The 14,222-nt window shown below is 46.2% G+C and overlaps 4 protein-coding genes across 4 annotated transcripts; 2 read left to right on the top strand and 2 right to left on the bottom strand.

Annotated features, from left to right (window-relative positions):
* Nucleotides 1–3,548: 3,548 nt before the first annotated feature.
* FSST1_005287 (uncharacterized protein) lies at nt 3,549–4,302 on the top strand (the record flags this gene model as incomplete). The annotated part of the gene is made up of 3 exons (XM_083231546.1): nt 3,549–3,817; nt 3,873–4,160; nt 4,212–4,302. 3 exons carry the CDS (start codon nt 3,549–3,551, stop codon nt 4,300–4,302), a joined length of 648 nt encoding a protein of 215 aa, XP_083088717.1.
* A 929-nt stretch (nt 4,303–5,231) lies between these two features.
* FSST1_005288 (kinase-like domain-containing protein) lies at nt 5,232–6,350 on the bottom strand (the record flags this gene model as incomplete). Its single annotated transcript, XM_083231547.1, has 1 exon — nt 5,232–6,350. The coding sequence occupies one exon, from the start codon at nt 6,348–6,350 to the stop codon at nt 5,232–5,234; it is 1,119 nt and encodes a 372-aa protein (XP_083088718.1).
* A 767-nt stretch (nt 6,351–7,117) lies between these two features.
* On the top strand, nt 7,118–8,375 carry FSST1_005289 (uncharacterized protein; the record flags this gene model as incomplete). The annotated part of the gene is made up of 4 exons (XM_083231548.1): nt 7,118–7,319; nt 7,377–7,501; nt 7,554–7,906; nt 7,961–8,375. The coding sequence occupies 4 exons, from the start codon at nt 7,118–7,120 to the stop codon at nt 8,373–8,375; spliced, it is 1,095 nt and encodes a 364-aa protein (XP_083088719.1).
* A 3,425-nt stretch (nt 8,376–11,800) lies between these two features.
* On the bottom strand, nt 11,801–13,511 carry FSST1_005290 (cytochrome P450; the record flags this gene model as incomplete). The annotated part of the gene is made up of 5 exons (XM_083231549.1): nt 11,801–11,914; nt 11,971–12,454; nt 12,504–12,629; nt 12,678–13,221; nt 13,277–13,511. The coding sequence occupies 5 exons, from the start codon at nt 13,509–13,511 to the stop codon at nt 11,801–11,803; spliced, it is 1,503 nt and encodes a 500-aa protein (XP_083088720.1).
* Between the last annotated feature and the right edge of the window lie 711 nt (nt 13,512–14,222).

Here is a 14,222-nt window from a genome sequence, read left to right on the forward strand (position 1 = left end):
TACCACAATCGGCATCGAAAACTGTCTTTTTGGGACTGAACAAGAGCCTTTTGTCTGTCGCTTTCTAATCGTAGAAGCAAAGACAGAGAAGTCCAATAATCATGTCTCGAATATCCAGGCTCGGATAGTCTTTGCCATCAGAGAGCTCCGTTCGACCTATCGTCAACTGGCTCGAAACATACGAAATGATAAAGTGGGGGAAGCAGGTCCTCTCTGAGAATGTTCGTCATAAAACAGTGAGCAGTGAAGAGTATATGTAGTTGCGGCAATGAGTTCCTGAATTTTCTTCTTCGAAACTTCTCGCTGTCGATTATGCTGCAGACTCCGCTCATCGTCATCGAGGACGACGTTGAAGAGTTTCTTCGAAGACGGCAACCGATAGTCTTGTAACTTCTCATTCATTACAAGTGTCAATACTCAATAACTTAGAGCTTTTGTAATAAACCAACACTGACGAACATCAGCGGTCTTCCGGAGATCGGGTGCATCCACTGTCCTTCAGCTCAGGTTCTCAAAAGACTTCTTGTCGTCGGCTCGTCAGAAACCTATCCCCATTCCGCTGACAAAACCTTGCCCCACTGAGAGAGCTCCAGTTAAGGTTAATCGATCGACATACGACAATAGCGGGTCATTACCAATGATAGTGCGATGGGTTTGGCAGTGGTTAACAATAGAGTGAAACAGGGTTGTGTCTGAACATTATATATATCCTCAACCAGCCGGGTGGACATGATTAAAGAAGCCAAACCCATCGTATGCACGCTAGAGTCATATCTCGGATCAAAGGATCATGCAGTTATGAGAAAGGATTTATTCCCCTTTGCCTAGAATTAATACCGGATATCCTACAAAATGCCGACTTGGCACACGGGCCCAAGATTATGAGCACCCTTGGCGCATCCACAATTTTACGAAGAACCCAGTCATATTTTCATAGGTCTGAGGGGGGAAAACCATCTTTGAAACAGAGTTTGAGTATCGGAAAATCCCCCGTCTTTGTATTTAGAAAGGGGACCCGCGAACGCGTCATCAATATCGTTTGTCATGGTCAGTGAATTGATCATCTCTTTGACTCTTGGGGGACAGGCCTGTCGCGGGGGATATCATCTTTTGGGATCTTGGAAAACTCTGGGCAAAGCTCGCTAGTGTCTGAGTTGGGTTTAGTCCTTGTTGGCAAGTGGCAGTGCTGGCGTGGCTCTCCCTTGGCTTTCTTGTCGTCTGTTGCAGATGATCCCTTGGTTGATATTGGGGGGAGGAGCCAGCCAGAAGAAATTTTAGATACTTCCCTCGTCATCCTTTTCAACTTCAGCCTTGCCGCATGTTGTGTTCTGTCAACTAACTGCATTATCCCACGGATCCAAATAGGTCAACACTGATGGCTGTTCGAGACACGACTGCTTCACATCCAAAAACCACCTTGCCGAAAACTGCATACGGAAGAGGCGGTGGGGTATGGAAGCGGTCGGTACTCACAATCTCAACATCACATAAAGCAGATCCACCATGTCAGTATATTCACCCAAACCACAGCATTGAAATGAGGAACTAATCTACTCGGATAGGGCTCCAACAGTACATTTACCATGGTTTCTCTTTGGTGGAATTATGCTTATATTGTGCACAGTCATGTAAGTTCTTTACCTCAAACCCATGCTCCCTACTAACTTCAATAAGCCTTTTAGTTAAATTCCCCAGACTATACGGCCACGGCCGATCGACAACAAGAACGCCTAGAAGAAGATCAAGAGAAGGTTTTAATTGGACGACACTAGAGGCAGGACGTTCATCACATAGACACAAGTGCCCCTGGTGGCGAAGAAACAGAGACACAACCCAATTCAGTGCATCGGAAGTTTGGTACGTTTTCTCCGGCTTTCTGATAAGTCAATGCTGATTGTTTTTAGTGGCATTTGTTTGCAAACATTGGGGAACCAGGAGCGCTTTCAGATATTAAGATGCGATCATGTTTTCCACACGAGATGTGTTGATACGTGGCTTCGACGAAACCATCCCGACTGTCCGTTGTGCAAATCAGTGCACATTCCACATAGACAAGGCAGCTCATAACGATATACGAAGATGATACCCAGAGGACAAAGCGAGGTTTAGTTTGGTTTAGGCTTATCGGCGGTGTTTCCCTCGAGAGATTGAATTTGCACGGATAAAAATCAGAATTCCAATTACATATTGCTACACCATTCCTTGTAGCTCACCAAATCCTCCAAGAATAAATAAAAGCTACAGATACAGCCGGAGACGATGCTTAGAGGATAGAGTCGAGCTTGGGAACGCAGCTCAATACCTCTTGTATAGAAATGTATAGCAAACTAGCACCTCGAGCATCAGGTTAACTACCGGTACAATCTACAGTTAATCTTTCAGGAGACTTAATTATTGCCTGGACAGCTATGTATAGTTCAATCATGTCCTTTGAAATTTGTTTTTAATGCACCCAAATTTGTTTAGAGCCTCATGTCTGTTCGGGAATAACTAGATTGGAATGCTTGATTGATTTGCATGTGAATATGGACATGCGGGGCTGATCATTATCGTTGTCGATTAACTATCGATTGCCAGTAACTGATAGCTTATCGATTACCAAGGTGAAAGTGGAGATGCTTTACACCTGAATTTACCCTAGATCTTACTCATAGATTTCGGCATGAAGAAAGCTCCGGTGGCACAGCATACCAAGCCTTGCATTTAGCTACCATGACCAAAATGTGACACCGGTGAAGACGGAAACGGTTATTCTGCCTCTGGGATGATGTACAGAGTAGAGTACCCCAGACTAAGAGCGGCTGATCGCCCTTTGTACAGTACGCCAAGACAGTGAGCATTAATGACCCCCTCTTCCTCGCAAACAGCAGTAACTGAGTGGATGTCTTGTGGTGAATCATTCCGCACGCATCCGAGAGTACAGTTGTTACAGGGATCTAAGCGAGTCATCAACCAAACCCCTCACCAAAGAAAACAGGATGAGAGTCGTCTAAAGGAAACCTGTTGTCTGGTATCTTTTAGCTTTACTAACATGGCTAGTTAGCAATAATTTACAAACAAAAAGTGTCTTAGCGGCGCGATGGTCTGAATTCAGCCCATGTGGTCCAAGTGATTGGGGCTTGATGCATGTACCTTGCATATGACGTCCACTGTAGACCACTATACCTGATAACTAATTACCGCTTGTTGCACTGTATCCAATCCCTTGTCCCATGTGTACGCCCTTGGCGTTTTGCTCTCGTCTTGTTATCTCTTGCACGTGCGTCACTGGAGAGAATCTCTTCGGTTAGATTAGTCTGTTAGCTTCCAGCCCCCAATTCTTGTATCCCGAATGGGGCTTGATAGAGCGATGGGTTGTTGTGGGTTATTGTGGTGGTTGTTTGATGGGTTGCGCCCGGTTGGAGCATCTCTTTTTAAAGGTCAAGCCATCTGCTCTTTTTGCAGATCTCGGTCATTTATTTATCTCTGTCCAGCTACAGTCTACTGTTCGTTGTCTGCTGTCTGTACTAGACTATACCTATACCAGTCCTATCGGTAAAGTGGGAGCAATGGAACATCCGCAACACGTCAATTCGTCAACCCACATGCCGACATGGCTGGACAGCAAAAGCGAAAAGACTGCCGACATGTCTTGTCGGTCACAATTCCCATCATCGTCAAAGGGTCTACAACCTCTTGACGCAGACAGAATGGATCTACGATGCCTCTTTGCCAACAGACTCATGCCCGTCGCCTTTGCGCTGCCATGGGTCGTGAGCATGATCATATCTTGCATTCCATTCACCCGAATTAGTTTATTCGAGGCCCCAGATTTCCTGTAAGTTGCCGAATCAATTGCCCATCACCTTGTGACATTTCGCTGACCTGTACAGTATTTTGGCTGCGGTTGTTAGCATCGTCGAAGTCCTCAGTATTGTCGCAGTCTTTATCTACACATCCCTCCGCACCGACACCGAGACAAACAGCATCCTCAAAGAGAAATGCCTGAGGGCTTGGTTCTGGTTTCTTTTTATCAGTCCTTTTGTCACTGGTACCATGGTTGTTCTCATGGCTAGCGACATTTCGTGCGACCCAGAGGATGATTTGGACATGCACCAGCCAATCTGCCAAGTTGGCATTCGTCTTATCAAGACCACAGCATTGTGCCGAGCTGGAATAATGTAAGGACCCATCAATTAGTTATCTCTATTATGTTTTACTGACATGCTCAGCGCAACATTCCTTTTTGCGACATCGTCATGGCTAGAGCAGCGTCCGAGACAGCCCACCGATGACTATTATGACCCTATTGAAGAACCCTGATTTGGAGATAGCTACACACAGACATCAATGTCGTCATGACTTTTGCTTTGTATAACGATTAATTACATATTTACACGATATAGATACCCCAGAAATAAATAAATACTTGTATCCTGAATTACCACGGCCCGATCAAAGTTTATTACAGTAGTAGTTAGACCCTTTTGAGGAAGCCGAAAGCCGTCGGCAATCACCAACCGGGAAGTTTTACGCTTTGATGACGCACATTCAGGCTCTTTGTGATCCGTACTATCCGATTAGTTTCTTGTCTGTGTCTCTGTCGTACAGTAACTTGCTTGCATCATCAGCCATCAATTGAGCCACAAACTCTCTTTTTAAGCATAACCTCTGATCACTTTCGCAGTCATCAATAACCCACCCACACTTTGTTTTCGTTTGTTCCTGACGGGAGCTGCCGCATGCGGCTCTATTCTAATCTCGTCATCACATTCTTCAACACCGCGTGCCCTCTTTCTAAACGTGGCTAGACTTGCTGTGCCTCCATTTGACAGAACAAAAACTCCTTCAACTAGACCATTTTTAGTAGGCATACCTCGGCAGTGGAATCCATAACAGAACTCATCTACCGAGGACGGACTCCGTGATCCGATATCCTTCCTGTGCCTTGCTTGATGGCTGAAAGCTTGTCTACTTCTGGCAGGGATTTTGCGGGGAAGGGAGCAAGGGAGTATCTTGGAACGTGAACTCGGCCACGAATCAATGTTTGTTAAATTATGCCATGTTTCGGAATTGTTCAGTATATATGCATAGTTTGACTATATACCGACCGGTACGTCGCACAACATAGACAAGTTAAAGCCATCCCATCCCTCTACTCGGATTGGACACTCGGAATCTTAGATAGAACATACCCATAACGCATTTATCGTGTTTATCTATAGTATCTAGTAATCGGACAAAACTCTTTACTAAACTCCCAACAACTCAAGAGTCTTATGATCCATAATAGCAGCAGAATATCTCTCAGCCATAGCAAAGACGGCCTCGTCCGGCTGCATCGCCTGGGGCGTCATGGCCCAAAGGAATCCTTGCAAGCTATATCTTTGATAGTCACCCCAAATGTCCTCTCTTGACAATCGAGGCCCTCCCTCTTTATGCAAAGCATCAAGATAAACCTCAATCAGTTCCTTCTCGTGCTGCCGGCGATCCTCTACCGTCAAGGCACCCGTGAGAAAGTACGTCACATCGAGAATCGAAGGACCATACTGTAAACCCTGCCAGTCGATAAACCCAGGAGTGTCATCCTTAGTAATCAGAGTGTTACCGATGTGATCGTCTCCATGGATCAGAGAGTAGTATTTCTGATCCGCATCGGCAAACTTCCACAGCGCCTGGAATGCCTTTCGCACGCGATCCGCATCCAACAACTCCTTTGCCACAGGAGGACGAACCTTTTCGTCAAAACGGGCTCCCCATGGCGCAGATTCCAGAAGAGCCAGAACAATTTTCCTGACAGGATTCTCCAGCTTGGCTCCGTCCTTTCCAAACAACCATGGGTAAGCTTCCTCCTTGGAGTTCCACGTCTTAGCATGGAGACTGGCCAGTTGCTTCAACGCTTCGCCAACCATCTTGTGGTTCCATGGCTTAAGCATAGTGCCAAACGTAGCTTCGCTTGATACGTCGGACATGATGACAATGCCTTGACCGTTGACAACGTCTGTACCCGCGAACCAGATACTGGGCAGCAGCATCTTTGTCTGAGGCGCGACGTGCTGGTAAAACTCAGCCTCACGACGGTATGTCGCCCACATCTCAGGGAACGCCACGCGGATTGCTGGGTTGAAGCCTCCCTTGACGACAACATTGCTGGGGATTTCTGTCTTGACACCATCGCCGAATGTGAGACGTACAAAGATCTTGGAAGCTGTGCCATGAATCATGGAAGTGATTTCGGAAGCTTTGACCTCAATCCCGAGTGCTTCCGCCAGCCATTCCGAAGTGACTTCCTCCGGGGTCATAGGCAGAGCCTTGTTTGAGTCAAAGTCGGCCCGCAGGACTTTGGAGCCCGTCACCAAAGATTGAGACATTGTAAATTATGATAGATGTGATGAGGACCCAACAGAGATTATGGCTTTCCCGCTTAGATATGATGTACAAAGTCACTGACATGAAGGGGCTATTGCGAAGGTTATATACCCTTGACCGCCAAGCGGCAAGCGTTGCCAGGCTTGTTGGCCGAATGCAACGTCTATGGACACAATCAAACGTGCTCCACAAGAAGGAAGCCCTATGTAAGCAGTAAGGAGTCGCTCGGTTAGCATTTAGAATTCAAAGCTAATGAGAAAAGCTGTCCAGACTGTTGGTTTACCCCGGTCCCTGGGTCCCTAGGGAGTTACATCCGGTGGAAGACCTGCAGAGGCTCAGGGGCCATCTGTTCTGAATCACGACTAGTTTGGGCTGACGGCTCCAAAGATAGCGTGACGAAAGTGGCCGCTATAGCCGCCGACATTCAGCTGATAGGTTGATCTGTGTTACGAGTCTGACACAGTGAAACGGTTGGGTTTTAACCGAAACCTTAAAAGCACATAGCTCATGTTAATATTCGTATCGATTCCAAGGATAATGCTTCAATGCCAGGGCAAGGAACTCCATCCTGCTGAGCTGTGGCGTAATCCTAGAAGAAAAAGCATCCATATTCACTGGAACGCTGAATGAACTATGGCCCGAGTTGTCGGGCTCAAATAAATCAGATTCCCGTCGTTCAGTCATTCATTCAAAGAGAGTTCTTCTTACTGTTATTTATGTTCGTCTTATGTCCATGGCATTCCGGACTTTCCGCGGATAACCTGAAGCCATGGATCCCAACATTAACATCTACAACACTTCGGTGATCCCACCACCGGACGGGATAACCTCAAACTTTGATAGGTCCCTGTCGGGCGTGCAACTGGCAACGATTGTCGTTTTTGCCATAACATTCTTTTTCGCGACGTTTACTCTTGCTCTTCGCTATGTTACCAGTGTTTTAGTGGTTAAAGAATGGGAGCTTGATGTTGGTACGTGCTTGTCAATAACTCCTGATCCAGTCTAGCCACCATTCTAACGCATACTAGTGCTAATTACTCTATCATGGTTAACCGCCCTGGGATACTTTATCTCAGTTTCCTTCATGATGAAGTATGGATGGGGCTCACATGCTTGGGATGTTTCACTCGCTGAGATTGTTAACTACAACAAGGTATAATACATCTTGCCAACTCGTGACCACGCAACTCACATAACTGCGACAGTACCTCTCGCCGACGACCTTGACGTACATGTGGAGTCCGACCCTGACGAAGCTCTCCATCTTATCAGTCTTGTACCGCATCAGCCCTGCCCGACCACACCAATATGCTGTCTACATCATCGCTAGCAGTCTCTTGATCTACACAATCACCTTCACCGTCCTCCTCGCTGGACCATGCAATCCACGCGATGTTGGTTCAGGCGTTTGCTTGAACAACCTTGCCATCGCGCAGGTGGTGTTGAATATTGCCAGTGATCTCGCCATCATCACTCTGCCACTGCCCACTCTATATCACCTGCAAATACGTCTTCGGCAAAAATTTGTAGTTGCTGGTATCCTCTCCGTTGGATCTGCGTAAGCAACTGTTAACCAATATTCCTTGATGATCAATACTAACTAACTTTACAGTGTCTTGATCGCATCCATCGTCCGAGCCCCTTATGTTCAAATCTTCGCCACCAATCCCGACTTCACACTCAAACAAGCCGAAGCTGGAATATGGTCACTGGTTGAACTCAATATGGGAATAGTCTGCAACAACCTCATGAGGCTCAAACCGTTCCTGAACCGATACCTACCTGAACTCTTGACCTTCCTCGGCATGTCGGGAGGCAAGTCGAAGCAGAAGATGACCAACTCAGCCGACATCAATAGTAACTGGAAACACAAGAATTCCCAGGGCTACCAGCTGCACAGTATAGGGAAAGGGGATAACAATGAGAGTTTCAACAAAAATGCGGGAATTCAAGCCAAGGTGTTTGATGAATCGACGAAAGAGACGACAGGCGACAATGGCAGTACGGATAGCATATTGAGAGTTTAGACTACCATTACGGGGTGGTAAACCGGCGAACGAGAATGTGCAAGACCAATTCAGATAAATGCAATTGGTCCATAGCTACAGTGCTGCCATATACTCGAGGTGTATCCTCCATTGGTCATGTAAATATCCGGACTAAGCTTGACTATCCAAGCAATCTGGAAATATCACAGAAGAATCGAGCCGCAAAGCTTGAATGCGAAAATGAAATAGATTTAGAGTTTCACAAACATGATATAGATGACGCTAATAGTAATAGTAATCGTACACTTGAATATCTTGCATACATCATCTTCAATCTCTGTCTGCGATTGTCTGCCTTCTCTCCCTTCCCCAATCCAAGAATCTCGATCCTTGCAAGGAACTGAGAATAGACCCCTTTCTCTGCCCCACTAACCTCCCATGCCCTTTTCCTTGACTTGTTCGGAAACCTTAAGCTCGTCAGCTATGACTCGCTTTCCCAAGTAGAATGCAGCACCTCCAGTTCCATTTCGCGTGCATTTACCGACAGTTCTTCCTCGTTTCCAATCATTATAATATCCGTTATATTACCCTCATCGTATTGCGGCTTCTGAAGTACTTCCAGGGTGATCTCATCAACATGATCTGATTCCAATGCTACGCTATCAGGCCCAAGACGTCACGACAATATCACTTTGTCCGGACTTTTCCAGAGTTGTCTTCCATAGTGGCAAAGATTAGCTCCATTCTGAGATGTCCGTTTCGCAGAAGACGGCACTTAGTTTGCTGGGGTCAGGGGTGGGTGACGATATTTGCCAAGAGTACCAGTGGCTTACAGTTGAAGGCGTAGATCTGCTACTACAACAGAACGTCTCGTCTGAGGGAGCAATTTAGCAATGGCATGACTAATACGTAAGTGCCGAGTGAGCATGCCATACTGTCGTTATGTAGAAATTACTGACCTGAACTACCGCGCCGGTGACAATGCCGAATACGGCATAATTCAGAAAACACCATATAGTGGAACCAACAGTTTAAGACAAGTTGAGAGATCATCGGATGAGGCCTGGGACAAGACCCTTGTTATTTCCAACTTGTCTTCTGATCCTTGTCTGATCCTTGTGTTTCTAGGCGGGATTCAGAATGAATAGTGAAGCCTAGTGAAGTGTGTTGGGCTGCAAGACGTATCAGAGTTGCAGTGTAGGGGGGCGTCTAATCGACCAGAAACAAATTATTCGTCCTATTCGGCATTGACAAGAACCCGATGGCATGGATAATTGTAGACCCTGTTCATCTAACCAAAATGAGGTAGATATACCCGAACTAAATCTTGCCTTATAGAAACGAGCTCCGCCTTTCTGCATTGACTGTTGTGTTTGCTACATGCTGCCAAGACTTGCGACTCTGGCAGTGGAATGATTATAGTACGGAGTGATTCTTTCTAGTGACCATCTCTAGCTGTCTTCCGAAGTGAGAGAAGATGCCAAGGTTATTAAATATCTAAACCATGAAAGCCCCTGGCTGTTTTTCACAACACGATGAGACTAGGTACATGGTATAGGAAACAAACACGCTTGTCAATCATGTCAAATACCACGTAGTCTCAAATTGATGCCCACAGTGACTGTCCAGGGTATGCTTGTAATTTCCTTTTGTCTTCTCCTTCGCTATCGCCATCTTTATCTAAACGGAGTTTCCATTCTTTATTGACAAGCATGCCTTATAACCTTCACACAATAGGTCACGATCCCAAATGGTATTTAGGTAAAGATTGGCAGTCGTCAATAACCCTTCATGCACGATTCCACGGCAGAATGTCGTCCATATCGGGAAATCTGGGGGATCGACCGGATGTACGGACTTACGGATGTAGATTTAACTCGCAAGATGGTTCTGTATTTAGTCCTGTAAGCTCTTGTCATGGAAAGCTTCTTATATTGACCAACAATACTTGTTTCTCGATTATGACTTTTGATCATGGTCAGCAACTGTCCAACCCCTGTGCCAACTAACAAATCCCAGACCCTGAAGCTACTCGGACTTTGGAAAGACTCCGTCAGCGGGGACACCACTAATTAAGCTCACGCCACGAATTTCATGTCCATTTGATCACCTGCGCCAGGGTTCAAAAAGCGGGCTATCAAGTGATTGGTCACTTCTGTCTAGGGTCTGTCGTTGAAGGGGGGCTAAATCTGTCCGACTACCTCCAAGGCCCCGGGATTTTTATGTTTTCGCATTTTCGGTTGCGCTATGCTCAACGACATGTCTAGAGTGACAGACAGTCGAAGATAGAAATGATAGTAAAGGTTCATTATTGACGAATGTATATCTTGCAAACATAGAAACAATCTCAATTCGTCTCTTTTAAAGACATCTCTTGACCAATGCTCTTTATCTCCTCTGAATGAACATGTGACTGCCCAAAACGATTATCCACACTTTCAGGGCTTGGAAGCCTTGCGCAAGTGCAATGCCTCAGTAATTCTTCACACCTCGAAAGTCTCTCTAACAACTCTTGGTTCGGACGTCTACGCTTCCTCGGCGTAGCTGGTTTGCTTGGAGTACAAACTGCATTGAGCTGGCAGAGAGTAAGTACAGATGTTGGTTCATTGTAACAACGGGGGACGTATTACCCTTGTGCAGTTTGAACATGGAGTCTTTTTATCGCATTTCTTCTTCCTTTGTTGACAGAGGATGCACGATAGTATCCTCTTGCTAGGTGTGTTTCTTGTTTGCTCGTGGTCCACTGAAGATGTGTTGGTGGATGTTGGACTTAAAGCCGATAACTGTTCTTCTTGATGCGGTGGTGAACTTGACATTGTGGTAACTGAATATATTGTTCAACTTCGCTTGGTGCACTGAAAATGATGTCGTACTGTAAGCTCCAGTGACCTGGTATAAGGCAATAGTTTCTCCAAGTGAGGACTGAGATACCAAAAGGTAGATAACTTTATGCACGAGTCTAAATCAGGCTTGTTAAAACGTTAAAACGTTACTCCGTGGCGTACCACACTTCGGAAGACGGGCCCATGACATAACCCGAGACAACATGCCCATGCCGCTTTGTCCTGAACGACACCAATGATCGACAAAACGTCTGAATCTGAAAGTAAAGGCCCAACCTGTAATGGTATAGTGGAAAATTGACCTTATCGAAGTATTCTGATTATCGTCTCGAAATATGCAGCATATATTTCTTTGATCTTGTTGTGCTATATCTGTTGAAAGCCAAGACCTCGGACTCTTGGAACCATTGGTTTGACGTGATCCTCAACGCCTAATACCAACTTGGGTCCTCACTCTGCATTTAAGAGTCATAAATATATAAAACCCTTGGATCATAAGTCGTTTATTAGTCTTAATCTTGAACGTAGATAATGGATGGCTCGTGCGTGACAACTCGGGTGGTCCATCTCCACATTGAATCGTACGCAACATGTCGAGATAAAGTATATGCTGCTTGATTATCACTCCCTTTCTGTGACCCTCACCATGAGCTCAGATTGAGAGAAAATTCCACAGTTAAACACCTTCCAAGGCTTTGTAGGGTCACATATGGAAAAATCAAACCTGCGAAGTAGCTATACATTATCATGTTAGCATAACTCTCTTTCACCGTCTTGAATATCAAACATACCTCAACATAGATCTTGTTTAGCTCCATCAATGCAACAGGCCTACCAAGACACTGCCACCGTCCATAACTGAAGATCAACTCCAACGCACCCTCCATCTCCTTTAGCTTTTCAGGCTCACTGTCGAGCCATCTCTCAGGACGAAACTCGCCAGCGTCGGAACCCCAGATATCCTCACGTCTAAAGATTCCCCACGCGCAATAACCGACTTTGGTACCGCCGGGGATGAATTGACCCTTCCAGGTGTCTCCTTGGGGAGGGACCTGCTTGGACATGAGACCTGCGACGGGAGGGAAGATGCGCAGACCTTCTTTGATGACGGCTTGGAGGTAGGGTAGGTCGCGGCCCATAGAGTCGGGGATGATGGGTTCCGAGTAGCGCGTGCTTGCAACTTCAGCGCGAAGTTTGGAGTAGACATTTGGATGGGTTATTATATGTAACATGGTTGAGCGGATAGCTGTGGCTGTGGTATCTGATCCTGCAACGCTGCATAGAACTGTTAGAGTGACTACTGTAAGGTGTTAAAAACACTTACATCTGTAGAAGAATCTCAGACTCGGCCTCCTTTTGAGTAAGACCGTGGGCAACGAAAGATCCTAGCATATCCTTGCGAACCTTTTTGTCAGGTCCAAACCGTTCAGCAGTAACCTTCTTAGCAATTCTGCACATCCGTTAGTTATATCCGCCAAACCGTAATCAGGTAACTAACCCCATTAACTTTCCAAACCCAAGTCTATCCTTCTCAGAAGGCAATAGACTCTTAAACAAGGGCGAACTCAAAATCTTGACCAACCAGGGGATAACTGTAGTGACCATAACGGCAGGTAACGTCTCCTCTGTAATCTGAATATACTTGTATACATCCGAGTCTGTTTCCAGAAACCCAAACGGTTCGCCAAATGCTAGATCGGAGATGACATCAAGCGTGAAGAACTGCGCACGCCGACCTAGATCCACGGGCTTCTTTGCATCGGCATACTTCGCGAGGAGTGTTATAAATGAGAGAATGTTCTTGTCGATCTTGGGCTCGAGGTTTTCGACTTCGCGACCGCCGTAGCCAGCCGACATTTTGGACCTTAGCTTGAAGTGTTCGTCTTCGTCGCGATGGGAGAGGATATTATTGTTGCCAGGGTTGAAGCGCATTCCGTCGTACCAATCTGAGCGACGGTATTCGGTGCGGACATTGAGGATGTGCCTCATGAGGTCTGGGTCGTCGGTAAGGAGATCGTTTGGTCCGACGCGGGCGATAGAGCCTGTGGGAGTCGGCGATTAGCTTGTGCGACACTTGAATAAAGTCAAAAGACGTACCGTATTTTTGGGTAACCTCCCAAAAGTCGAGATAGGCTCTACCTCCTCCGACTTTTTTGACTAGCCACCATTTTGATAGAGCTGCCAAAGTCGGGCCCTTGAATTTTCGTAGTCGGTTATATTGTCGCCACGTTGAGAGAGCTGTCCATGTAGCCAAGAAGAGGATCAAGATTGCAGCGATGGCGATTGAAGGGCGAATGTGACGCAGGTAATTAATTATTGCAGCTGCGGCCATGATAGACGCCAAGAGTTGTTGTCGTCAAATCCGGAAACAGTGCAAACAATTAATTGGTTGTTTGTGAAACTTGTGCTGACATGAAAATAGACAGCTGTTGGTTCGTGATGCTGTTGGTCTTGGTTTTGGACACGACTGAATTGTTGGTAGGAGATTCCCGAGGAGCTGGATGGGAGATTGATTGGATTTCAGCACGGACATGGACATGGTAACCTTGGTGGTACCTCCAGTGCTATAACGCAATACCCGACGGGTTGGATCATTAATCTTCCATTACTGTTAGGTACTTGTCTCTCTCTAATCAGTGTTCATCACCAGTAAATGCCAGTCAACGGCGCGACAGAAAAAGAGTCTAGAACAGATGGAGATGGAAACATTAGAAAGATGCCAGCAGGACAGCCAGTGGCCACCTATCAGTAATCACTAAAAACTAACGCCAAAGCAGCCCTTCCCCGAAACTAGAGCATCTAGACGGCGACGCATCAGCACTAAAAGCGCCCACTAAGTCACTAGCACGACGCTATTTGGTCCCGCGGTTCTCTCCCGATCCTTGTTCTACCGTTAGGTGGTTGGGTACATTCCATTCATTGAGGCAGGTCAAGATAACCGGGAGAAAGAACCTATGCTCGGCCTCTGTAGTCTACTGGTCTGACCTGACATGTCATGCTCTGACTTGACGTCGCCGAGGCATTCAGACTGACCTGTTCTTTT

Source organism: Fusarium sambucinum, chromosome I, assembly GCF_050947815.1.
Source record: "Fusarium sambucinum isolate potato_lamoka chromosome I, whole genome shotgun sequence".
Taxonomy (NCBI): domain Eukaryota; kingdom Fungi; phylum Ascomycota; class Sordariomycetes; order Hypocreales; family Nectriaceae; genus Fusarium; species Fusarium sambucinum.